Source organism: Glycine soja, chromosome 12, assembly GCF_004193775.1.
Source record: "Glycine soja cultivar W05 chromosome 12, ASM419377v2, whole genome shotgun sequence".
Lineage (NCBI taxonomy): Eukaryota > Viridiplantae > Streptophyta > Magnoliopsida > Fabales > Fabaceae > Glycine > Glycine soja.
In genome coordinates, this window is record NC_041013.1 from 4,938,187 (window position 1) to 4,964,836 (window position 26,650).

The 26,650-nt window shown below is 32.4% G+C and overlaps 2 protein-coding genes and 1 pseudogene across 2 annotated transcripts; all 3 read left to right on the forward strand.

The window, feature by feature from the left end:
• The first annotated feature begins 6,158 nt into the window (after window positions 1-6,158).
• LOC114379343 (licodione synthase-like) lies at window positions 6,159-9,004 on the forward strand. Its single transcript, XM_028337986.1, has 2 exons — window positions 6,159-7,137; window positions 8,068-9,004. Exons 1-2 carry the CDS (start codon window positions 6,211-6,213, stop codon window positions 8,722-8,724), a joined length of 1,584 nt encoding a protein of 527 aa, XP_028193787.1. The 5' UTR covers window positions 6,159-6,210; the 3' UTR covers window positions 8,725-9,004.
• Window positions 9,005-15,499: 6,495 nt separating this feature from the next.
• LOC114379736 (licodione synthase-like) lies at window positions 15,500-18,194 on the forward strand. The gene is made up of 2 exons (XM_028338426.1): window positions 15,500-16,468; window positions 17,538-18,194. Exon 1 carries the CDS (start codon window positions 15,542-15,544, stop codon window positions 16,457-16,459), a length of 918 nt encoding a protein of 305 aa, XP_028194227.1. The 5' UTR covers window positions 15,500-15,541; the 3' UTR covers window positions 16,460-16,468; window positions 17,538-18,194.
• On the forward strand, window positions 17,260-18,215 carry LOC114380296 (annotated as a pseudogene).
• Window positions 18,216-26,650: the final 8,435 nt, after the last annotated feature.

The following is a 26,650-nucleotide window of genomic DNA, read 5'->3' on the forward strand; positions in this document are numbered from 1 at the left end:
TTTCTTATACCTTGGATGTAGTTATTTTTTATGAATAAGGACGCACTTTAAAAAATCATAAAGAAAGTGTTATTATTTCCTTCTGAACTCAAGACTAATTTCTTAAAATATAGATATCTATCTATTTAAAAATCTGACTTCTTTTAAAAATCTATTGTTTCTTAATCACTTATCCTTTTCAATTTATTATTTTTTAAGAAAATTATCAATAATTTTTGTAAAACAATTAAAATTATTTATTATATAAATATTCAAAAATATTATTTTAGAAAAAGTTAACAAATGAACTCATTGCCATATTTCACACCGAATAAAATTTAAAATATTTTAAAATATTTATTGATAAATTTGTTGAAATAAGTTTATCTTTTATTAAATTAATTCATTATTCTTTGGTGAACACTGAAGATACTGAATAGTGGTTTGGTTCGGTATCTTGTTTGGTGATGATGAGAGAAAATGGCGCCATTGAAATCACGGGAGAAAGAGTATACATTCATTGACTCTAATCTTCAAACCTAATTCTTCTTCTTTCTAATTTCTCTGCTAATTCTGTTATTAGGTTAATTAATAACTTTGAGCATGTACTGATTAGGGAATTGATCAGCTTCTCTCGATAATAGAGGCTCTTCATCCACCATTGCTAAACGGTTTGCAGCTCTTGGAAGATGCTCAGCGGAATAAACATGTTTTGTCCGGTGCAGCATTTTAGAATGTTAGGGTGCACCATTTTCATGCACACATTTTCTTATGGAAAATGCTAATTGTTACAAAAACATTTTAGTAAAATGATACACGAAAGGCGGTGATTGGTTATTTTTATCAAAACATACCGTGTCTTGTATTCCATCAATTATAACTGCACACATGCTATTGTGATATGTAGTGATTTGTGCAATTCGTGCAACAACAGTTTCGTACAAAATAGCAATACATAGGGTGTGATTGGTTGAGTAGTTGGAAAATTTGGAATGAAAATCACTTTGTGTTAACTAGGTATAAGAAAAATCTGCAAGGGTTGAACGTGGAATGCAACTCATTCACCACTTTTGTGGCATGGAATTGAAATGAAACTCATTTTCTATAACCAGTGGCATAGCCTACAGTGTTCAAGACTTTTGTGTCGAGTTCTTAAGAAATGTTAGATTTGGTTTAACAAGGTGAGGAATGTGGGTTAAAAGTAGCACTGTTTACTACTTAATGTTTGAGTCTATATTCAGGATTGATGCATTGCTCGGAGGTGGACTACGTGGAGGAAAATTAACTGAACTCGTTGGGTCATCCTCGTCTGGAAAGACACAGGTAAGAACACTTCAAAAATCATATCTTGAGTAGGAGTGTTAAAAGGGTGGGGCATGGGTGGGCATTTCTAAAAGTTTACCCATGGATATTTGCTGTTATTTAAGAACTTAAAATGAATCTTTAAAAGTCACAAAAAATGTAAATGTCTAAAATTTAACACCATATGTCACAATGTTGCCTAATAATTAAAAATTGACATACTTCTATTAATTAGAAGAATGTCATAAAAAAAGAGCCAACATGTCATTGGTTATAATGGAAATCTAACTTGAATTCATTAAGGTTTCATATTTAAATTGTGAATGAAAAAAAAAAGTAATTGAAAGAAAAAATCTACACCAAAGATAATCAACCAAATTTTTCTTAATCATTGAAAAGTCCATGGAACATAAAATTACAAATTTAAGGAAATGGGTCAAAGTCCTAGCATCATCTTTGATACAGATGACATCATAAAAAAATATTGTGAATTTCTGGATGGGGATTTTTCCTTTGCCGCAATCTGTTCTGGACCGGATCAACGCTTCGTGCCGTAATTTTCTGTGGGGCAAAGCGGATATTGGCAAAAACAAGCCCTTGGTTGCTTGGTCAGTAGTTTGTTCTCCGAAAAAAGAATGGAGTTTAGGCCTTTTTAATCTCAAGGACTGGAACCTTGCGCTTCTTTCTCGTATCTTGTGGGACTTTCATTGTAAGAAAGATTCTCTATGGGTTCGGTGGGTTCACCATTACTATTTCAGAGGGAGCGATGTGTGGAATTACAATATTTCTTCATCAGATTCAGTTTTGATTAAGAAAATCATTCAAATAAGGGACTTTATTATCTCTAAAGAGCTAAGTACGGAAGAAGCCAAAAAGAGGATTCAATCTTGGAGCACCAATGAACAATTGCTTGTTGGCAAAGTCTATGAATACATTAGAGGTGTCAAGCCTACTGTTAGTTGGTGTTCTGTTATATGGAACCCAGCAATCCCCCCTAAGATGTCTTTCATTTTGTAGCTTGCTAAAAGGAATCGGCTGCTTATTCTTGATAAAGTTACTTTTTTGAACAAGGGTTCCCTCTGCCCTTTATGTTCAAATGAGCCTGAGTCAAATGCTCATTTGTTCTTTTCTTGCCGGAAATCTCTCCAAGTTTGGGCTCACATTCGTGATTTGGCTCCTTTCCGTAGGCGTTTCACTTCTTTACAATGCATTACTGACTCTTTAATTAGGGGCAGATCCACATCAGGTTTTCAAGGAAAATTACGTTGTCTGGCTATAGCAATTATAGTCTACTGCATTTGACTGTCTAGGAACAAGCTGATTTTTGAAGATTATCAATTTTCTGTAATAGAGGTTATTAGCAAGATTAAGTTTCTTATGTATAGACAAGCGCACCTGTTGCATTTGTTTTAGCATCTTGATATAGGTCTTCTTGTATTAGGGAGATTTTTGATTTTCTTTAACTACGGGGTATGTCCCGTTTATTATTGTATCATTTTGGGTTTAATATAATTTACATTTTTTTTCCCAAAATATAGACATAGATCTCAGAGAGGTCCTTAAACCTGTAGATCAATCATGTTTGAGTACTGCATCAAATTTTTTTTTAAGCCAACCAAGTGGCGGAGATGAAATTCAGACCAGTGAGACTAATCAGCAACTATATACACTCAAGGTTTTGCTTAAAAAGTACAAGCACTTCTAAATAGAGGTCATGTCCTACAGTTTTTAAAATTTTCCGTATTCTTGTATTTCTGTTGTCATATATCATATATGTGCGTCCTAAGCTCTACTTTCATCTTTGCCATCAACGCTCGTCCTCTAAGCTAAGCACAACATATATCCACCAATTGAAAACAATTTGTTCACCTTGAAATGAAATCATTCATTACTTCCTTGAAAAGTAAAAACTTATGTGCCACCTTTTTTCTCTAAATATAATAGGCATTATAATTATAATATAATAATAAGAGGAAAATAGAAATTAAGAAAGATGAATGTTAGTGTAGTGTTTATAGCAACAAAAAAAAAAGTGTCTATATTCACTAATCCTTCACAAAACAGCCCAAAACATAAGTGGATCCGTGTAAATTGTTCTCCAATAATGCAAAATAAGTCGCACTAAAGATCCTTAAGTTACACACTTTTAACAATGTCACATCCATATTTGCTTTGCTCAAATATAGCCACGTTTTTATGCAAATTGGTGTCCTATGAATTGCGTCGTCATCAAAATACTGTGATTACTGTCTAAAAAGTCCAACTAGCTCATCCATTTGCTTTAATTTGTTTCGTTCTTACATGTGGTATAATATTTTTCTTCAGAGAATGGTTTCCCCTTGTCCCCATGTAGATTTAAATGATCAAATTGTCAAACCATTGGAGAGTGACCCAATTGAAAAACTATAAATGCCGGTAGCTGCATTTTGACAAAATTAAGTGGAGAGACGTAGAGATAATAGTCTATTACTAACCACCTCGTACATACAAATACAATTTTCTCCCACACCAACCACACCACATGCCTCCCTTCTAACGAGTCATTTTACGATATGAAAAATTGAAAATTATGCCACCGTGCTTATTTATATAAGAACATATTTCATTACTTGTGATATTTGTTTCCCATATACACCATGAACATGTTTTAAAATGTGACAGGATAATAATATTTTGTTCAAGTTAAAAATGAGAAAATATCAAAACCAATGTTGAAACTTTTCTGGTTAATTTGAAGATTTAATTTATAAGTTAATGATAATCATAAAAGAAGTAATACACATATAATAATTTATATTAATATTATATTTTGTATAATTTTATATATAATTTTTTCAAATTTTAAATTAAAAATATTTAATATATAAATTTTTTAAATTTTATTTTATATAATTTTATATATATTTATTTTGAATAGTTTACATATTTTAATTTTAGTTTTACTAATTTGTAAATAAATTTCATAAATTATTATATAAATTAATTTTAATATATAAATTATTTTTATTCTAATTATATAAGTCAATATAATTGCACCAATTAATATATAAATTATACAAATTACTTAAATTTATTTTAGTATGTAAATTATTTTTATTCTAATTATATAAATTGATAAATTGTAATATCTAATTTTTTAGGAAATTTGCATGCTAATATTTTCGTTTTAACTATACAAAAATTATTTAGTAAATAAGTTTTTTAATACCAATTATATAAATCAAGAAAATTACATAAACTAATAAGTAAATTATTTAATTTAATTTTCAAAAATAATGTAAATATATTTTATATATAAATAATTCAAATTTTTATTTTAATTATAAAAAGTAAAAAAATAGATTATTTAAATATTATTTTAAATTTACGTAATTTGTATAAAGTACATACACTAATTTTTTAAAATAACCTGTATATTAATTTATATAATTTTTTAAAATTATAATAAAATACGAACAGATATTTATATATAATAATTTATTAATTGATATTAAAATGAAATTATATGATAAAAAATACATGGAAAATTAAATATTAAATATATTTAAATCTTAAATATTTTATTTTAATTTACAAACTTTTTTTTAATTTGAAAAAAATTTATAACTCTTGACTAATGATATAAGTAAAATAGAGTTTATAAAATTAACTAAACCTATTTTAGTAGTTTATGATTTTTGTGTTTAAGTAAAAGGTCAAGAGTTTAATTTCTATTCAGATTTTTTTTTTCATTTTATTTAACTTATTATCTCACAAGTGATGAGGACATAATATCTTGATCTAAAAATAAGGAAGTTAAAATCATGGATTTAAAATTATAGAAAAATTTTACCCTATATTTTATTTTACAATTTGTTGTGCAAGTGTAATTTCTCAAAATGGAATTAGAATTGAAACACCAAACTAGCTTATACCAAACTTTAAAAAAATTAAGGAGATGAACAGAATAAAAGGTCTTTCCTCTACCTCCTGTAGGGCAAATATGTGCGTATGACACTCTTAACAGACGAAGCGTCAAAATATCTGAATTTCGAAGTTATACCTAGTGCAAACATATTTTGTACTTACTTTTAATGCTATGAAGTTGCATCGTGTTTAATACACTTTATATATAATTATTTTGTCAAACCCATTATTTACACACTTGACATTTTTTAGATATATAAGATGTATTTTTAATTTCTTTAAATATGATTTTATTTAATTAGTTTTCAATCAAAAAGATATATAGTTATTGGTTAATTTTAATCTTTAAATTCTTTTAACACAGTTGTTGTTAGCACTCACTAATACGTATTCAGTGACATCATATCACGTGTAACCCATATATGATTTCTCTTAACAATATGTTTTAGGGTCATGCTAATCAAGATACTAATTAAGAAAAAAATATTAAAAATTAAATGAAAGTAGATTTAAAAATTATAAAAGAGTAATTTTTTATGCATCTTAATAAAATTATTTTCTTTTACTTTCTAAATCAGGTTCTTAATCATTAAGGATAATTATTAAAAATTATTTTTTATGCATCTTAATAAAAGAGTAATTTTTAAATGAAAAGATAATATATATTAAATCATAAAAATAAACATCATAATATACTTTAAGTTAAATTAAAAAAATACACTTTTTGGTGTTATCTTCAAAATATTAGCAACTTTAATTAATTAAGGAACTCCTTGCACGTATCAGCTAGCGCAATTCCTCTTGGACAATAATTTGGTTGACATGTTACGTACTAACGTTCATGTCTATTTTCCAATGGAAACGCTAATTAATAAGAGCGCTAGTTAGCAAAGACCGAATCCCCAATCAACGGATTCCACTCAAATTTTCAATGCATAAGTTTACTATAAAAACCGGTTGTTAGTAACGCAGAAAAGAAAACCATGTTCATTTTCCTAATTAATCAAACCAACCACCAACAAGATGATTTCTGAGTCCCTCTTGTTAGTATTCCTCATTGTCTTCATTTCTGCTTCCCTTCTCAAACTCTTGTTTGTGAGAGAAAACAAACCAAAGGCCCACTTGAAGAACCCACCAAGCCCACCTGCAATACCCATAATAGGTCATCTCCACCTCCTTAAACCCCTCATCCATCACTCATTCCGAGACCTCTCTCTCCGATATGGGCCCCTCCTAAGCCTTCGAATTGGTTCCGTTAAGTTCATAGTTGCAAGCACCCCATCACTCGCCCAAGAGTTTCTCAAGACCAACGAGCTCACATACTCTTCCCGCAAAATGAACATGGCCATCAACATGGTCACTTACCACAACGCCACGTTTGCGTTTGCACCTTACGACACTTACTGGAAGTTCATGAAAAAACTAAGCACCACTGAGCTCTTGGGAAACAAAACCCTCGGACACTTCCTACCTATTCGGACGAGGGAAGTTCATGACATCATTCAATTTTTGTTCCATAAATCAAAGGCCCAAGAGAGCGTGAACCTCACCGAAGCGCTTTTGAGTCTTTCCAACAACGTAATATCGCAGATGATGTTGAGCATTAAGAGCTCCGGTACAGACAGCCAGGCAGAGCAGGCACGGACTTTGGTTCGTGAAGTGACGCAGATTTTCGGGGAGTTTAACGTGTCGGATTTCTTAGGTTTCTGCAAAAACTTGGACTTGCAAGGTTTCAGGAAGAGGGCATTGGACATACATAAGAGGTACGATGCTCTGCTAGAGAAGATCATCTCTGATCGTGAGGAGTTGAGAAGGAAATCAAAGGTAGATGGCTGTGAAGATGGAGATGATGAGAAAGTGAAGGATTTTCTTGACATTTTGTTGGATGTTGCTGAGCAGAAAGAATGCGAGGTCCAGTTAACTCGGAACCATGTCAAATCATTGATCTTGGTACGTAAGTCATGCTTTATGTACAGATTACTATTTATTACTACTATAATGGATGATAACAACCTCTATATTTGGGATTCGAATTCCCTCCTGTCGGAGGAAGCACGTATTTATGTTGTCAAATGATTAAAATTGTTTAATGAAGATCTAATGATTTATAAATTATTTTAATAATTTAACTTAAAAAATACTAATCGTCGGATCAAATCAGATGGTCCACGTTCATGCATTCATTCACGACTGTGTGAATGCATGCAATCTATTTTCCTATGTTTGATACCAAGCCTCCCTAGCTGCATGAAATAATACGTATGAACTTTATAGCCATCGTTAGGAAATGCATGTTGAATTTTCCAAACCGTAGGTCCTCCTAATCTTGGACTGGGAATAAGACAAATAGCAAGAAAAATAAAATAAATTGAGAAAGTGTAGATGTATAAATTATGCGATAAAAAATAAAAAATTATATATTAACAATAACTTTTATGTTTTATTGACAACTTCTTATCAATTAGCATTTTTTTATAACCATTATTTAAGATTGTGTACACTCAAAAGGGGAAGAGAGAATACACAAATAAAAAAAAATAAATCTACTAAATAATTTGATAAAGGAAGAGAGGTAGTAGGTAGTGTAAGGTAAGTATTAAATTGTGAAATGGAAAAAGTTATATATCTGTTTATTAAGTTGAACGTGAAAAAACATTAAATCCCGTGAAAAAGACATGTGCATAAAAATCAAAATGTAACAGAATAAGCTCTTTTTTTTCTCCAAAAGTTTTCATACTTTTGAATAGACGTTTAAGACTACATTTTAGTGTACAACATGAATTTATGATTAATATTCCAGTAATATAATTTATCACATATTTGGTTTTTAATTAGGAGAACAGAAAACTTATAATGTTTTTTATTTATTTATTATTACAGGATTATTTTACGGCAGCTACTGACACAACTGCCATATCAGTGGAATGGACAATAGCAGAACTATTTAACAATCCAAAGGTGTTAAAGAAAGCGCAAGAGGAAGTTGATAGAGTCACCGGAAACACGCAATTAGTGTGTGAAGCAGACATTCCAAACCTTCCTTATATTCATGCCATCATAAAAGAAACAATGAGACTTCACCCGCCAATACCAATGATTATGAGGAAAGGAATCGAAGACTGCGTGGTTAATGGAAACATGATTCCAAAAGGTTCAATAGTTTGTGTAAACATTTGGGCTATGGGAAGGGACCCAAATATCTGGAAGAACCCTTTAGAATTCAGGCCAGAGAGGTTTCTAGAAGGTGAAGGAAGTGCTATAGATACCAAAGGGCATCATTTTGAGTTGTTGCCATTTGGCAGTGGAAGGAGAGGGTGTCCTGGAATGCCTTTGGCCATGCGTGAATTGCCCACCATCATTGGAGCACTCATACAATGCTTTGAGTGGAAGATGTTAGGTTCACAAGGTGAAATCTTAGATCATGGAAGAAGCTTAATCAGTATGGATGAACGGCCAGGATTGACTGCCCCAAGGGCCAATGATCTTATTGGCATTCCTGTTGCACGATTGAATCCCACTCCTTTTCTTCAAATGTAGTTTATTGTCAAGGGAATTTGTGACAACAAAGAGTTATACGTGCCAACTAATAAGTATTTCCATGAAAAATAGAGTCAGTATTATTTCCATGATAAACTCATGCAGTTTGATATTATGGTAGGTGTATGAGTTGAAAAATGTTCTTTCAAATCGTATTTGTGGTGTAATATATCTAAGATATTATGATTATGATGAGTGTAGGAGCTGGAAAATGTTCCTTCTATGTATTTTTTTTATTCAAATAAAGACGAAATTGAATAAAAATTATCTTGTTGCAAAATTTATTGAATTTTGTAAGTAGTATTTTAAATATTTGGCATTACATAATACAATTGAGTACAACAAGCCTACATATAGACAAGACTTGTTTCCACGTAGAATCTGTTAAATTTGAATGTCTAACAGTTCGAATTTTCAATATATTTGTCATGGTTTTAACTTTAATTTTTCTGTATATGCAACTAGGATATTACGAAGAGATGGAACAATAAATTGAAAAACTTTTTGATAAAGGATGTGGAGCTGCCACTAAAATTTATTTCTTCTGAATATATATGCACAAAAATTATCTTGTATCTTGAATTTAAATATAAATAAATTTAATTAATTTTACTCCTATTTAATAATATCATTGTTAAAATATTTTTTATTTAATTGTAAGTTTATTTTTAAGGATTTTATTCATGATATTAAATTCTAATAAAGAATATTTTAAAAATATTCTTATTATTTTATACTAGTAAAATTAAATATTTCAACTAATTTTATTAATCAATATGAAAGTATTTATTTTTACTTATTATATATAAGTTCAGAGCAAGTATTTATTTTAATCCAAAGAAAAGCATTAGTGTGTCTTTTTTTTTTTTTTAATTTCTACCATGCATGAGAGAAAATGTCCACTTGCCTATTTGATAGCCACTTATTGTTAGATGAGGTTAGAAAGAAGAACAAACCACGGTTCTTCAGTTGAACATGCAGGGCTGCAATTCAAATATGGTAGGTATCATGGGGTTCTAACTTCTAAGAAGTTTTCGGGAAAAAAAATGCTGATCATATTTTATTTATTTATTTATTTATTATAAATTATAAATTATAATTATAGAATAGAAAGTAGAATTTTTTTTCTTGGTGGGCGAAATTTAGTTCCCATCCCATTTATAGCAATATATAACTCCAAATCAAATAAGCAAACCTGCAGGTGAACATTAAGATCGATCAGAGTTGTTTCATCTTGTAAATAGCAAAATAAAAAGGACAGCTATAGTCACCATCTTGAATGACAACATTTCCACCTTTTCCTCATATTATTTTTGGTTTGCAATAAGCCAATCACCATTAATTCTCTGTCTTATATAAAACCTAGTATTTTATGACCAAATATTATTACTGGAAGAGACTACAAAGATATTCCAACTCTTCTTCTATTATTCACGCACTGTATAATATATAAAAATATCTATTTAATCAGTGTTTAAAAGTATTGATTAAAGAATTAAAAAAAGAAAAAATTATTAAAAATTATATGAAAACACGTTTAAAAGTTATTGATGAATGCATTTTTATGCATCCTAAAAACACTTATTAGTATTTGTCTCTGTAAAAATATCCATTTTAACAATCTGATGAATATTACATAGAGTTAATGCACTGGTCCAAAAATTAAATAGGGTGTAAGACTTCTTGATTTCGCCCTTAATTAATCCACTCCAGAAATGTAAGACACCCAAAATGTCAGGTTGCTGATTATTTCTGATTAAAGTTCAGCCCTACGAGACCTCAATCACCATATTATTACAGCACTCCAGCGTCCAGGCTATTGGCAAAATTGTTTCTCCTTTTCTCTACTAATTAATAATAGCCCAAAATTAGAGACACCAATTTAATCAGCTTATAACACTAAAAAAAATTAAGGAGATGTATAAACGGAACAAATTACTAGTATCATTCTTCTACTTCCTATGGGGTAAATCTGTGCGAATGACACTCTCTTAACGGGCGAAGCGCCAAAATCTCTGAATTTGGAAGATATTCCTAGTGCAACATATTTTGTACTTTTAATGCTCTATGAAAATGCATAGTTTAATACACTTAATAGTGTTTCATATAGTTTACTTTTGCCAACCCCATTATTTAGACATTAAACATTTTTCAGATAAATTATATTTTTTATTTCTATAAATACAATTGTATTTAATTTCGAGTTTTCAAACATAAAAGTATTGGTTTTAATTTATAAAATTTAAAATAGTTCTTGTCGGCATGCACTGCACAAAAACTTCATTTGTTTTCAATTAATTTACATTCTTCGATAAAGATAATTATTTTAGTTAATTATATTAAATCTGTTATTATTTTAAAATTATTATTTTTTTATCTTTTATTTATTTAATTATTTTTTATTAATATTTGAAGAAAAAATAATTAAATAAAAAATGTAAAAAATAATAATTATATTTTAAAAATTAGAAAAAATATTTTATAAAACTAAGATAAATAAATTTTCAAAAAGAATTTTACATGTAGGAACAGAGACGTAGTACTATGTATTTAATCATTTAATAGGTGATATACATATTAGTAGTTACCATGAGGGTTTTCTTTAACAATTTCTCCCAAAATCTAATCACTGTGTCCAGTAACCTCTCTATTTCTCGTTATTAACAGAATTCGATCAGCTTTGGATTCAGAGGGATTGGAGTGTTGTTTTCTCGTCTATCTCTCGTGAAGCCGACAAGATAGCCAAGACATGTTGGCTGTTACTGACCGTTTCTTGAGTTCTTCGCCTTCTGGTATTAATTCGATCTGCAGATCTGGTGTTATTAATTTAAGACAGGGCTTGCGTGTCATTTAATTAGTTTTTTTCCTGCAACCTTATAATCATGCTTATGAATCCAGTATACCAAAAAACCATCATGATTACTTTAAATTAAATAAAAAAACTATATAGTCTTGTTAACTTTAAAATACACTATTAAAAAATAAGTTTTTAACATCATTATATCAGTTTTTGATAAAATTGATGTTAATAAGATGATATCTTTATAAATAAGATGATTTTGTTAACATTAATTTTTTAAAAAATTGATATTAATATGAGTTCATTAATATCAATTTTTGAAAACTTGATCATAATATATTCATGTTAACATTGATTTTAAAAAAATCAATGTTGTTGGATCTTTTATAACAATTGCTGTGACACCTAAACCCTCAAGCTCGCTCATTTGAACCCTTTCTCACTCTCACTAGTTCGAACCCTTTTCTTACTCTCAGTCGAACCTTATCTCATTGTCACTCGAACCTCAGAGCGCTTCCACTCATCACTCTCGCTCTCGATTACGACTCTTCACGGCGGTGACGAGGTCACGAAAGGAGAGGTCTCGCTATCGCTCACTCACCCACAACTTCTGGTATGTTTTTCTCTTTTTCTTTATCTTCTTCGTGAATTATATTATTCTCAAGACACAAAAAAGAACTTCCGTGAACACGTAGGTTCAATCTTCCATCAACAATTCTGACGCTGTTCCCATTCCCGCTCACAAGTCCCTTTTGGTTAACCAATTTCTTTTCTTCTCTTTCTATTGAGATGAATTTTAAATATGTTGCTCTCCAATTTTAAGTGGTTATTGTGATTTAGTTTTGTTGAGTTGATTTTTTATTGATCCTTGTCTATGCTGATTTTTTTATTTGTACGAAAAAATTGAAGTTATGTGTAAATAGTGAGATGAATTTGCAATCCTCTAATGAAGCTTGTGTTCGTAAGTTATGATAGTTTTGTTGTTTTTTATTTTTTATATTTGTTTGGTTTGTGGTTATGCACATGGAAGTAAAATTATACTTGTGTTTTTAATTAAGCTATGATAGTGCATCCTTTTGTATATAGTTGTGGCCTTGTGGGTTATGTATATGATAGCACCTTCATGTACATTATATGAGGTTAATGACGATTCTTAGTAAAATTCTTTGGTGACACAGTTATGTTTTTGTAATGTTGCATATATGGTGGTTTTATAAAATTTGCATAAGTGACCATGCACCTAATACATAAGAGGTCATACAAAGCTCTAGTAGTTATGTTAGTTAGTTGTACCAACACTTACAATTTAGTTGCATTAGCTAGTTTCAATCAATTGAGTTGCATTAGCTGGTCTCAATAAATTAAGATGTATAAATTAGATGATAACCAATCATGCAATCATGTTCATATGTGGTATAATACTTAAAAGATACCAATGCTTTAAGCAAATTTATGGTTCTTAGAATAGAAAAAATGAGCATTTTTTTTACCAATCCGCACACTCATTATCTTTTATCATTATCTTTGAATTAATCCATAAAATAAGTATTATTAGTGTTCTAGTATTTTACTTTTTGCTACAAATAGTTATACTACTCATTTACTTATAATTGGCATGGAGCTTTACGAATGGTCGAAAGAAAATGAAAAGATTAGTGTATGAACAGATTTTTGATACAATTGTATACTAAGCTTATTGAGATGTTTATTTATGTTTCACCATTTAATAATAGTAACTTTTATATTGTTAAACGAGGTTTAGAAATGATGAATGAAGATCAAAAGAATTGGAATGAAATGACTAAGACAATGATGAAGATTAATAAAAAATCAGAAAAAATGTTCAACACAGTTCATATTAAGAATCGGGTTAGGAATTTTAAGACTATTCTCAAATAAACATGACATGACATAACACATCAATATTGTTTATATTAGTTTACTTTAAATATAGCATTATTCTAAGATAGAAGGATCAACTAGAGCATACATGACATATGTTGGACAGTAATGACAACATACACTCTGTTACATACAATCAAGATCCGGAGAACCCAACTATACTGGTTAAATGGACATAACTAAGAAATTTCCATGGACTCATGAAAAATCATCAAGTGATCATGACCCATTTTGGACAGAGTGTTTTCTTTTTGACCATATTCAAAAACAGCTCTCAATCAAAAACTTATAAAATTCTACTGAATGAGTACAAAGTGACTTGCAGCAGTTTAATGAGTAACTCAACGCTACATATAATCAATACAAAAGCACCTTTGTGTGTCAAATTTTAAAATCATATACATATCAAACATGAAATTAATGTTAATTTCAGGGTATGCAAAGTACCATGTACTCATTTATGAAAGGTGTTGGATTCACCTATCTGAATTTGAAAGGGATTACAAAATACAAGATTGTTTATAATCATTGGAAGAAGTTTGTAAAATTTGGATGTAACATCTAACTTTGTTTTATTTTGAATTTGTTTATAATTTAAGTACATCATACCATACTAATATATGTAAATTTTTGTTTATAACTCTTAGTGATATATTTTGTGGAAAATGATGGTTGAAATGTTTATTATATAAAATATATTGCATATTCTAATTTTATTACATTTAATTTTCATTTACTTCTTTTTAATGATGACTTATATTTATTTTTAGAGTTTTTATAACTTTAAATGATAGGTTATATAATGTATAATTATAGTTGGTAACTAAAAAAAGCAAACATGATATTAAAAAAAAATTCAAAACACAATATTATTTTTTCTAAAAACTAATGTTGGTGAACAAAAAACAATATCATTTTTTAAAAAAATTGATATTGTGTAATTTAGTTTAACATCAGTTTTAAAAAATCAATGTTAATCTTAATTTTTTTAACGATAATAATTTTAAAATCAATTAATAATTAATATTAAAAGTCTATTTTTTAATAGCAATAATAACATCCTACCTTGACAGTAATTTGAAGGCATGTTACGTACACCAATGACTGTTACGAAATCACTGACACCCAGATGGGATGGGGTAGCTGGGTTTTCGTTTTAGTGAGGGTAAAAAGAACTTAATATTTTTAATCATAATAGTTTTAAGATCAATTAATAATCAATATTAAAAATCTTTAATAATCAATATTAAAAGTCTACTTTTTAATAGCAATAATAACATCCTACCTTGACAGTAATTTGCAGGCATGTTACTTACAATTCATGCCACTCAAATTTTCAACTTGCAGCCATTGTAGCTACCCCATCCCATCCTACCTTGACAGTAATTTGCAGGCATGTTACGTACCCTAAAAAGTGGTGTTGCACCCAATTTCTAATCAATTCATGCCACTCAAATTTTCAACTTGCAGCCATTGTAGCACGTAATTAACATGCCAGCAAATTGGAGTGTTTGTTCTTTTTCATAACACCTAATTCATAGTACTAATGTTTAGTATTGTACTAATTATTTTAAGATTAAAATATCTTTAATTAAAAGAAGAGAGAAATTATACTGACAAATATATCAATTGAAGTAATAATTTCTCGGTCTAAGGAGGCAGAATTATATACTGACCGTTTTCTGAGAACTTCGCCTTCTGATATTAATTCTGGAAGCAGATCTGGTGTTTTTAAGAGACTACTGCATCAAAGAGAGACACTTGTTTTGAAATGGATCGGAGAGAGTAATAATATACTTTAAAATAATTAAAAAAATTACACTTGGTGTTAACTTCAAAATAACAACATTAATTAAAGGACTTCTTGCACGTATCAGCTAGCGTTAGTTGACATTAATTGGCTAGACATGTTACGTACTCCAATGACTGTTACGAAATAGCAACACGTACCCAATTTCCAATCAACGCATGCCACTCAAATTTACAATATGCACGCATATGTATTAGTGTATTACTATAAAAAGCGGTTGGTAGTAACCCAGAAAACCATGTTCATTTCCCTCTCTATTGCCATTTCCAAATTAATCAAATCAAATCAAACCAACCACCAACAAGATGATATCTGAGTCCCTCTTGTTAGTATTCCTCATTGTCTTCATTTCTGCTTCCCTTCTCAAACTCTTGTTTGTGAGAAAAAACAAACCAAAGGCTCACTTGAAGTACCCTCCAAGCCCCCCAGCAATACCCATAATAGGTCATCTCCACCTCCTTAAACCACTCATCCATCACTCATTCCGAGACCTTTCTCTCCGATATGGGCCCCTCCTAAGCCTTCGAATTGGTTCCGTTAAGTTCATAGTTGCAAGCACCCCATCACTCGCCAAAGAGTTTCTCAAGACCAACGAGCTCACATACTCTTCCCGCAAAATGAACATGGCCATCAACACGGTCACCTACCACAACGCCACTTTCGCGTTTGCACCTTACGACACTTACTGGAAGTTCATGAAAAAACTAAGCACCACTGAGCTCTTGGGAAACAAAACCCTCGGACACTTCCTACCTATTCGAACTCAGGAAGTTCATGACTTTATTCAAATTTTGTTCCATAAATCAAAGGCCCAAGAGAGCGTGAACCTCACCGAAGCGCTTTTGAGGCTTTCCAACAACGTCATATCGCGGATGATGTTGAGCATTAAGAGCTCCGGAACTGATAGTCAGGCAGAGCAGGCACGGGCTTTGGTTCGTGAAGTGACGCGGATTTTCGGGGAGTTTAACGTGTCGGATTTCTTAGGGTTTTGCAAAAACATGGACTTGCAAAGTTTCAGGAAGAGGGCATTGGACATACATAAGAGGTACGATGCTCTGCTAGAGAAGATCATCTCTGATCGTGAGGAGTTGAGAAGGAAATCAAAGGAAGAGGGTTGTGAAGATGGAGGTGATGAGAAAGTTAAGGATTTTCTTGACATTTTGCTGGATGTTTCTGAGCAGAAAGAATGCGAGGTCCAGTTAACTCGGAACCATGTCAAATAATTGATCTTGGTGAGTGACTCATGCTTTATATACATATTATTAATTACTTCGTTTCTTTCTTTTTTTTTTTATTAAAAAAGAAAACTACACTCACTCACAAAGTTAGTTTATTTTATTAAATTATGCTATTTTTAATTAAAAAATAAATATTTTCTTAAATTATCTTTTAAAACTTATATTAAACACAATTTTTTATTAAAAAAAGCATTTTAAAATAATCTCATTAAATAAAATAAAAGGATTTAAGTTTTGCTTATATTTAAAAATTAAAAATTTGATTTTTTTTTATTTTCTATTACTATAATGGATAATAACTTATGAAACATCTATACCTCAATTTGTTTCACTATTATCTATCATATAGTCAGTCAAAATATTTGATATATAGATATTTTTTTTTACTTGACGTATATGATAAATAATAATATCCATTATTAATTAGGACTCTATTTGATACCAAGCCTCCCTTGAATGAAATAATTAAGAAAATGTCTATTTTAAAAAATACTTAAATTAAACAAGGTCATTTTGGAATGGAGGGAGAAAGTGTAAACAAATAAATAGATAAAATAAAATAGAAAAATAAACAACTATATATTTACAATATTTGTTATGTTTTATTGGAAATTTGTTCTTGTCAATTAGCATTTTTTATAACCATGACTTAACATTGTGTAGACTCAAGAGGATCAGAGATGCGCAAATAACAAAAAATATATAAGTACAATAAATAGTTAAATACAATAAATAATATGACGACAAAGGAGCAAGTGTCTGTATTGTCACATGAAAAAGGCTATATGTGGTTACTCTTTATTTAAGATGGAACATGAAAAAGACGTGTAAAAAGTCAAAATGTTAAAAGATCAAGCTTATTTATTATCATAACTTAAAAAATTATCATACTTTTGAATAGTAGACGTTTAAGACCACATGTTAGTATACATTATGAATTTGCGATTATTATTATTTCATAACAATATTCCAGCCACGTAATTTGATCACATATTTGTCTTTAGGAGAACAACTAATTAAGTAATAACTCTCAACATTTTATTTATTAATTATGATTTTTCAGGATTATTTTACGGCAGCTACTGACACAACTGCCATATCAGTGGAATGGACAATAGCAGAACTATTCAACAATCCAAAGGTGTTGAAGAAAGCTCAAGAGGAGGTAGAGAAAGTCACCGGAAACAAGCGATTAGTGTGTGAAGCAGACATTTCAAACCTCCCTTATATTCATGCCATCATTAAAGAAACAATGAGACTTCACCCGCCAATACCAATGATTACGAGGAAAGGAATCGAAGACTGCGTGGTTAATGGAAACATGATTCCAAAAGGTTCAATAGTTTGTGTAAACATTTGGGCTATGGGGAGGGACCCAAATATCTGGAAGAACCCTTTAGAATTCATGCCAGAGAGGTTTCTAGAAGGTGAAGGAAGTGCTATAGATACCAAAGGGCATCATTTTGAGTTGTTGCCATTTGGTAGTGGAAGGAGAGGGTGTCCTGGAATGCCTTTGGCCATGCGTGAATTGCCCACTTTCATTGGAGCACTCATACTGTGTTTTGAGTGGAAGATGTTTGGTTCACAAGGTGAAATCTTAGACCACGGAAAAAGTTTAATCAACATGGATGAACGACCAGGATTGACTGCTCCAAGGGCCAATGATCTTATTGGCATTCCTGTTGCACGATTGAATCCCACCTCTTTTCCTCAAGTGTAGTTTATTGTCAAGGGAATTTGTGACAACTGTTGTAAACTTTATTTGTTTTTTTATCAGACTAATGTTAATGGTTAATGGTTAAGATTTTATTAGTGAAAAGAATTGAACTGATGATTTTTTTTTTTACCATCAAATCAATCTTATAATTTCAATGTGAGTTAGTATTTCATCTATCTAACTACATCTATGGAATTTACTGATCGTCATGCAATTTCGTGAGTGTTGGCTGAGTTGGAAAATGCTCTTTCACCGTGTTGTTCCAATAAATGCAACAAAATTAGTAGATATAAGGAAAAGTTACGAAATCAATATAAACAAAACTAAAAAATTAAAGAAAACTGAAGAAAGAAAGTAGTATATGGTGTGCTAACCCTAGGATCGTTCTCAGAGGATCGATTCACATGGTTATCCCTCAAAAGTATACGTGCGCTATGTGTTTAAATTGAAAATGAGAATTAGGTAGGATAAAAAATAAAAAGATTGAAGGTTGTTGTCGTCGTCGACATAGGAACAATAATGAAACAAAATAACAAACTTCAGTAATGAAAATATCAATCCTTGAAACTCAATATTCAGTAACTATCCCAAACTATGTAATATTACCGGTTTATGGCACTGCCAAGTGTTTGGTTTAGACCCCAATGAACATGAGCCATTTATAAGTCTTTATTATGCTTATATTGCTATTGTTTTGAGATGGGTCACTCCTTGTGTTCTATCCTGTGTGTGATAATATATTAATTTTTTTTCTCTCTTAAAAAATCACCTAATCATATATTAATAATTAATAATGATATGCAATATATTTATTTACTTTTAATTATTTGTAAAATACTGCTGTTCTTGCGGAGTTTTGACGAGATTTGATCGAGTTGTTTGGTCCAAGTACCAGAGATGGAGACCCGGACAAGGGATGACGACACCGTTGAGGGTGGTAAAGGGATCAAGAAGAGTAGTGGGAACAAGTCCGCCCCCCCCCCCCCCCCCATTGCTATCCCTGGATATGAGTGGGTTTCTGTAGAAGTTAACTCGTATCCTACTCGATTTCAAACCCATAACTCTATAGAGGAGGAGTTGAAAAGGAAAGTTAACATGACGACCTTAGACAATGTCGAGTTGTTGATCGTCGACCCCTGTAGCACAGAGGAGTGTGTGTTTATAAGGGCATGTAAGGGTGAGACCAACTTCGTGTACATGTACAAAGATGTATTCAAATAATTGAATGTTCAACTTCCCTTTTTCAAATTTTGAATGTGAGATGTTAAGTCTGATGAATGTTGCCCAACTTCATCCTAACAATTGAGTTTGAAAATTGAGCCCATTGTTAATAATTTCATGTACTTTTATCAGTTGAAGATGGGTGTCAAGGTTGGCTAGGCCTCCTTGAATGCGTTTAAATTCAGAAAACTATTTTAGTTGTCTACCCAGTCTTGGAAAAAGTTCAAGTGGGGTTTTTTTTTCGAGTTCATCCCAATCCTGCTTGCGAAGACTCGAAATAGTTGTTTTTCAAGGATGATGGGACGACTCCTAATTTCCTTTTTATTGGCAACGTTTTCCTTTTAGATTCAAATCTTGTCCTTACCAACCATTATCGGCCCAAGAAGTCAAAGACATTGAAATTATATGGGAATGGCCACGAGAGATGTCGTGTAAATTCATTATGGCTACTTCGAACTCGCGTTTTCCTGATCGCATCCTAAGTAGTGAGTATTTTTATGTCGCCACCTTTTTTCAATAAACATGGAGAAGTAATGATCGACTTTATTTTGTGTTGTTTGCAGAAATCATGAACGGCTACGACTACAAGAATTTGAAGAGCTTGGTGGTCGATGACTAAACGGATGCTGGGAAGATGAAGAAGAGGAAGAAGGTTAAGGATGCATCCAAATTCGATCTCATGAAGAAATCAGTGAAGCCTATGGAAAAGCAAGTTGAAGTTAGCGGTGTTGAGGTGAGGTTGTCTATCTAGATGGTTTCAAGGTGGGGGATAAGAGAGTGGGGGAAGGCAATGCAGCCTAAGTGCCCACTGAGGTGTTGCAGAAGGAGAAAGAAGAAAAAGGAGAAGGAGAGGGATACGACCAAGAAGTCGGTCGCAACCGAGAAGGAGAAGGTAGCGTAGGTTGCTCAGAAATCAACCTCAATAGGGTTTGAGGACAACCCGAGTATAGGGGTATCTCAGAAGAATAAGGCCACCTTGCACTATCATGAAGGGAAACTTCTTATTTGGATCACGTTTTTATGGCTCCTAACATTGTTTCCCTTTGGAATACTGATCTGACTGGGCCACGATTTGTCCAATCTTCCACATTCCTGAGTCAAATCGATCGCGACATGGTGGACTACGTGGGCCCAGTGGAGAGTTTGGATGCGAGCGAGATCTTCCTTGGTTGGTCTCTTGCTACTATTCACCACTGGAAGGAAACAATGGCCAAGGCTAACAACAAGACCAAAACGATGGCCGCGAAGCTGAAGTCGATGAAGGTCGAGGTTGGCAAGACTAAGGAACTCAACCTAGAGTTGGCCAAAAGTAAGGAGTTGGTGGGGAAGCTGCAGGAAGACCTTGACAAACATGTTCGCTATTCGTTGAGTAAGGCTAAGAAGAATAAGGCCTTAAGCGGTTGAGTTGCTAACTTAGATCAACAAGTGAAAGATATTAGCGCCAAGGTGAAGGAGCTAACCTCTGAGAAAAAAATAGTGGAGGAGAACCTGACCACTGCAAAGGACAAAGTTGCAGATCAGGAGAAGAAAATTGAAGATTTGAAGAGCGAGTTGCGAAAGAAGGAGGAAGTGAAGTCTACACTGACGGTCAAGTTTGACAAGGCCAAAAGGTTGATCGTCCTTAACCATCAAGAAGGTTTCAAGAAGGCACAACGTCAAGTCAAAGTGTTGCTCCCTTCCTCCGACTTTTCACAACTCGATGTGAATTGTGACGTCGTTGACGGTGAGATTGTTAGAGAGTCCCAACTTTGCTTTGAGTCTAAGGGAGAATAGGAGAAAGAGGTCGAGTTGGAATGACTAATGTAATGGAACGTAATGGATGTAGTGTTTGTTGGTGTTTTAATGTTTGTAAACATAAGTTTGAATGATGAATATGAAGTTATGTTTGCTTGTTTTATATTGTGCAAGTGTTTGGAAATAATTGCTTTAAGAGCTAAGTTTTGAAAATAATTTTTTAAAAACTAAGCTCGTAAGAATTTTGTATGTAAAATTGAAAGGTTAAGGTTTGGATTCAACGCTTGAGATCGCTTGGAAAAGTTGAGGTTCAAATTTGACCTCAAAGATCGCTTGAGAAAGCCAAAGTTTGGATTTGACCTCTAAGATTGTTTGGAAAAGCTGAGCTTGGATTTGACCTCTAAGATCGCTTGAAAATTTTTAGGATTGAATTCGACCTCTAAGATCGCTTGAAAAAACTGAGGTTTGGATTCGACCTCTAAGATCTCTTGAAAAAGTTGAGGTTTAGATCCGACCTCTAAAATTCCTTGAAAGTGCCAAGGTTCGGATTCGACCTCTAAGATCGCTTGAAAAAACTAAGGTTTGGACTCGACCTCCTTAACTTGGCAATTGACTATGTGACGTAACAAATAAAGAAATAATGCAAATAAAGATATAGTAAATAGAGTTTGGGTAAAAGGATAGTATTAATAGTATGGTTCGTGAACTATCCTTTTACATAGGTACTTGGGCGTGCCTCGTTAAAGCCTCTTTAGCAAAAACCCATATTTTTTTACAAGTGAGAGAAAATACTGAAGTAGGAAAAATAGTACACTACTCAATTTTTAACTGTAGTATGGTCTTAAGTGAGTTGCATTCCAGGTCCTAGGGATGACCTTTCCTGCAATGTCTTCAAGCCTATATGCGTTGTCTTGTAAGGACTCGGTGATGCGGAATGGGCCTTCCATTTTGGTGCGAGTTTTCCTTTTGAGTTGTCCTTCTTGGTATCTCATCGAAGCCTCCAAACCAAGTCGTTGGACTTGAAGCTATGTTTATTGAGCTTCGAGTTGTATTTTTGAGTTACTCTTCATTTATAGGCTTCTTCTTGAACTCAAGCTTCACTTCTGACTTCCTCAATTTTCCAGAATTTTGAGTTGTTGGCCACATTGAACTTGTTTCTGCAGAGTGAAGGTTCACTGATCTCCACAAGTACCATAGTGTCAGCGTCGTAGGTTAACTTGAACGGATTGTTTTGCATGCTAGACTAGGGAGTACAATGGTACCCCCAAAGCACACGTTTTCCTCCCTTAATCATCACATGTCCGCCTCATGTTGTTGCCTTGAGGCCCCCAAATTAGCCTCCATTTTCTTGTGTAACTGTTCCATTTGCTCTCAAATTTCCTGTATGGTTGACGTCTCGACTCATGTGGAGCACGCAAACAAACTAGGATCACCTCTCCTTGTTGCTACCATTTTGCAACTGTAAGAGAATTTTCCTCGGCCCCATGGTGGGTGCCAAAATGTTCTTGTTGAGTTTCGATGAGATCCGACTGAGCTATGTGGTCTTTTCCTTCTTAGTAGAATCTCCGATCTTTGATATTGAAATGGGGGGAAGTACCTGCAAAAGGGGCCTCGACGAGCAAGTCAGTAGTGCTCTAAGGTGTTTTTGTGTTTATATTTGGGATGAGGCAAAAGTAATTGGGGATCTCTCCTCTAAGTCTATATATACCTTTCTAATGTTGAGGTAGTTACACAATGTTCCAAGACACATTGGTGGACCGCTCCTCTATGCATCATGACCGAGTTCACGAGTGGTAGTTAGGACGACCACGAACCGTACGTGCATGTGAGGACCTCACGAGCTAAGTACGTGTCGAGTTCTTTGGGTCGTACGGTACAACTACTATATATATATATATATGGTTTAGCTAATAGTACGAATGCGTTAACAAACTATAACTAAAAAAATATCTTAAAATATTTCAATAATATAACTTACTAACACACTCATGTTAAAAAACAAGAATATATATATAATCATACTTTTAGGAGGACATGAGATGACAAAATATTAGAACTCTCAGGTTTAGGTAGCGCTGATTCACTCTGGTGAGCAACCAATGTTCTATCGCCACCACCCACCTTACTGTAGCCACCAGTTTGAGATTTGTAGACCGATCTGGTTCGAGCCATAGTACTCTGCCGCTAAAGAAGATAGTGAAGATTTTGAGAGGTTATTATTGTATTTTATCTTCTAAAGTGCATTCCCTTACTATATAAAGGAGCCAAATTCTTGTAGAAAGAAACTTGAAAAAGGCAATAGACAAGAAGGTTCTAGAAAGGCATGTTTTAATTAAACCAAAGTAAAACAATTTGTTTGAAAGTAAATGAAAAAAAAAAAATTGACTGTGTGTGTATGGGTATATAATTAAAAATTGAATTAATAATTTAATTTAAAGCATAATTAAGTGGAAATAAAAAAATATGAATTGTTTAATTTATGTTTATCAATATAATAAATTTGTGTATGAATATCTTAGATCTAATGTGACATTGCATGTGGAAACTATAAACCAATTTAATACTCCATTAAAAGTGCTACTTGTTCATTTTGATAAAATCTAATTTATATTTTTTTATTAATTATTATGTTTACTAAAATATAATAAATAATTATATAGATTAACAATTAATTAGAAGACCGAGAAGAATCAATATAAAAAAGAGAAAAAATTATTAATTACATAAATAATTTTAGAAAAAAGATATAGATTTAAAATAAATGTATTATTATCAACTAAATTATTTTTTCCTTAATTTTATAAATTAAATAATTAAATCTTATAAATAAGAGCCTAAAAATTAATGCCTCGTGGGTATGTTAAGTTTTGTCTATTAAAGGTGTCCTAATTAAACATTTTCAATTCTACAACTAAATTAACAATAATTTCTTGTACGAAAGAGTTTCACATACACGAAAATATGTTTTTGCCGACATTATACATAAGTTTAAATCTAGAAACCTGCCTGCAGACGACACGTATCTTAAATTTTTCGCCTCTACAAGTGTACATACTGCACATTAGACAAAAGCGAAGTTGCATATACACGAGACTACTAGATTATTTGTAGGGATCTTGCTGTAGTTAAAGTGATAAGGAAGGCACTCCATGAGTAAGCAGTAATTATTTAATTCTTTAGCTGGAACCGATCCCACTAGATGTTACTCTGCAGAATTTTAATTGACTAAATTTTATGTTAGAAGGTTCGGTTCTAGATTTTGATTCGTATATCCAATGTAGGGAAATGCTTCTTAAGTAGGTTGCTTGAAAAGTGCTTATTGAGTCGAATAGTTTACAAGGTACTCCACCGCACTTAGTTTAGTAGATGTTATAGTTGTGCTTTATTTTTATGTAACTTTCTCAACAGTTCAGGAGTTGTAAAAGAGCTATTATTTGGTAAGTTCCCCGACCCCGAGGTTAAGTTGGTGCCGGTGGCATCTCAGGGTAACAAGGGTAGCACATGGTTGATAAATGTAAATTTATTTGATTTCATCTTATAAAATTGATTATTCAAATTAAAATAACTTGAATAACTTTTATATTAGATTAGTAAATTTATAATCATCTAAACATAAATTATGTTACTTTAAAATCAATTTAATAAAATTAATTTTATTCAACATCCATTCAAATTGTAAGTCATTAAATTCATGTCAAATGGAAGCAACAAATTAAGCAAAACTTTTTACATTTTTTCTTTCATTTTAAACGTGTTATCAAAAAGCACTTAGCTGTTATGAATTAAGCAAATACTGTACAATGGTAGTGAAAGAAAGGAACACTAGGCTAATCAAGAGTGTTTAGAGAAGATGAAAGAATTATTGGAAGAGAAACTTTTTCTGTATTGTTACATTGTCAATGGTATTAGTTACAAGCCTTATAAATTATAAAGGCTACTACACTTCCACTTATCACATAGGGAATTAATTATCTAACTCTTAACAACCTCTCCCTTATCAAAAATACAAGAGAGAAAGCAGGAACAATTGTTTAAGGTAGAGCCTTGGTTTGAACCTTCAACTATCTACACTATTTGCATAATTTGTATTCAATGAAGAAACTTAGGTCCAAGTAGAGCCTTAGTCAAAGCATTTGTTGGGTTATGATCAGTGGTGATCTTCTCTAGGTTCACTTTCTCACTTTCAATGGTTTCTCTCACAAAGTGAAACTTGACATCTATGTGCTTAGTTCTCTCATAGAATGTTTGATTTTTAGCCAAATATATACCACTTTGGTTGTTGCAGTAGACCTTAGCAACTCCTTTTTGAGCCTGTAAACTCACTGCCATTCCTATCATCCATATTGCCTCTTTCACTGCCTCAATCACAACAATGAACTCTGCTTCCGTTGTGGACAATGAAACCACCTTCTGCGGTTGCACTTCCAACTAACAGTGTTTCCATGAAACACATATCCTGTTAATGACCTCCTAGTATCAATGCATTTAGCATAATTTGAGTTAACAAATCCTGCCGCATTCCCTACGCTTTCTTCATGTTTCTCATGCAACAATCCAGTTGCAATGGTTCCCTTCAAGTACCTTAGTATCCACTTCAAAGCCTCCTAGTGTAGTTTTCCTGGTTTCCCCATGTATCTACTGATTAGACTTACTGAGTAGGCTAGATAAGGTCTTGTACATATCATTACATACATCAAGCTCCCTACTGCATTTGCATAGGGTCCAAGGGTAACCACTCCACTTTTCTTCTGGAGTTTTCATCTCAATAGCAGTGGATGGACTTATGTTTATTAAGTAAGCTATGGTCATCACAGCTTCAACCCAAAAATGTGCAGAATAGTTTGCATCAAATATAATGCATCTGACCCTCTTGATAATGGTTTGGTTCATCCTTTCGGCTAGTCCATTCTGTCAGGGAGTGCCCTTTACTGTCTTGTGCCTCTTAATCCCTTGTTTTTTTTTTTTTTTGCAAAACTAATTGAATTCTTCAAAGCAAAACTCTAAACCATTGTCAGTTATGAGTTTCCTGACTTTTCTGTTGGTTTGAGTTTCGACCAGTACCTTCCATTCCTTGAACTTCTCAAGGGCTTCACTCTTCTACTTAAGTATGCAGATCCATTCCTTCCTAGAGAAATCATCAATTATAGAAAGGAGGTACCTTACTCCATTGTGTGATGATACTCTTGTTGGCCTCCATGCATTGTTGTGGATGTATTCAAGTGTACCCTTGGAGTGATGTATAGCAGTGACAAACTCCAACCTCTTTGCCTTGCCAAGAATATAGTGTTCACAAAACTGTAGTGACTCAACAATATCTTTTCCTAGTAGCTTTTGTTTGTTGAGCTCCTTCAACCCTCCTTCACTGATGTGTCCAAGCCTCTTGTGCCAGAGACTTGCATGTGAGTTAGTTTCCTTAGTCATAGTTGCCACAACCCCTTTTTGAACATTTCCTACCAAAAGATAAAGCCATTTTCCAGCTTGGCTCTCATGAACACCATGGAACC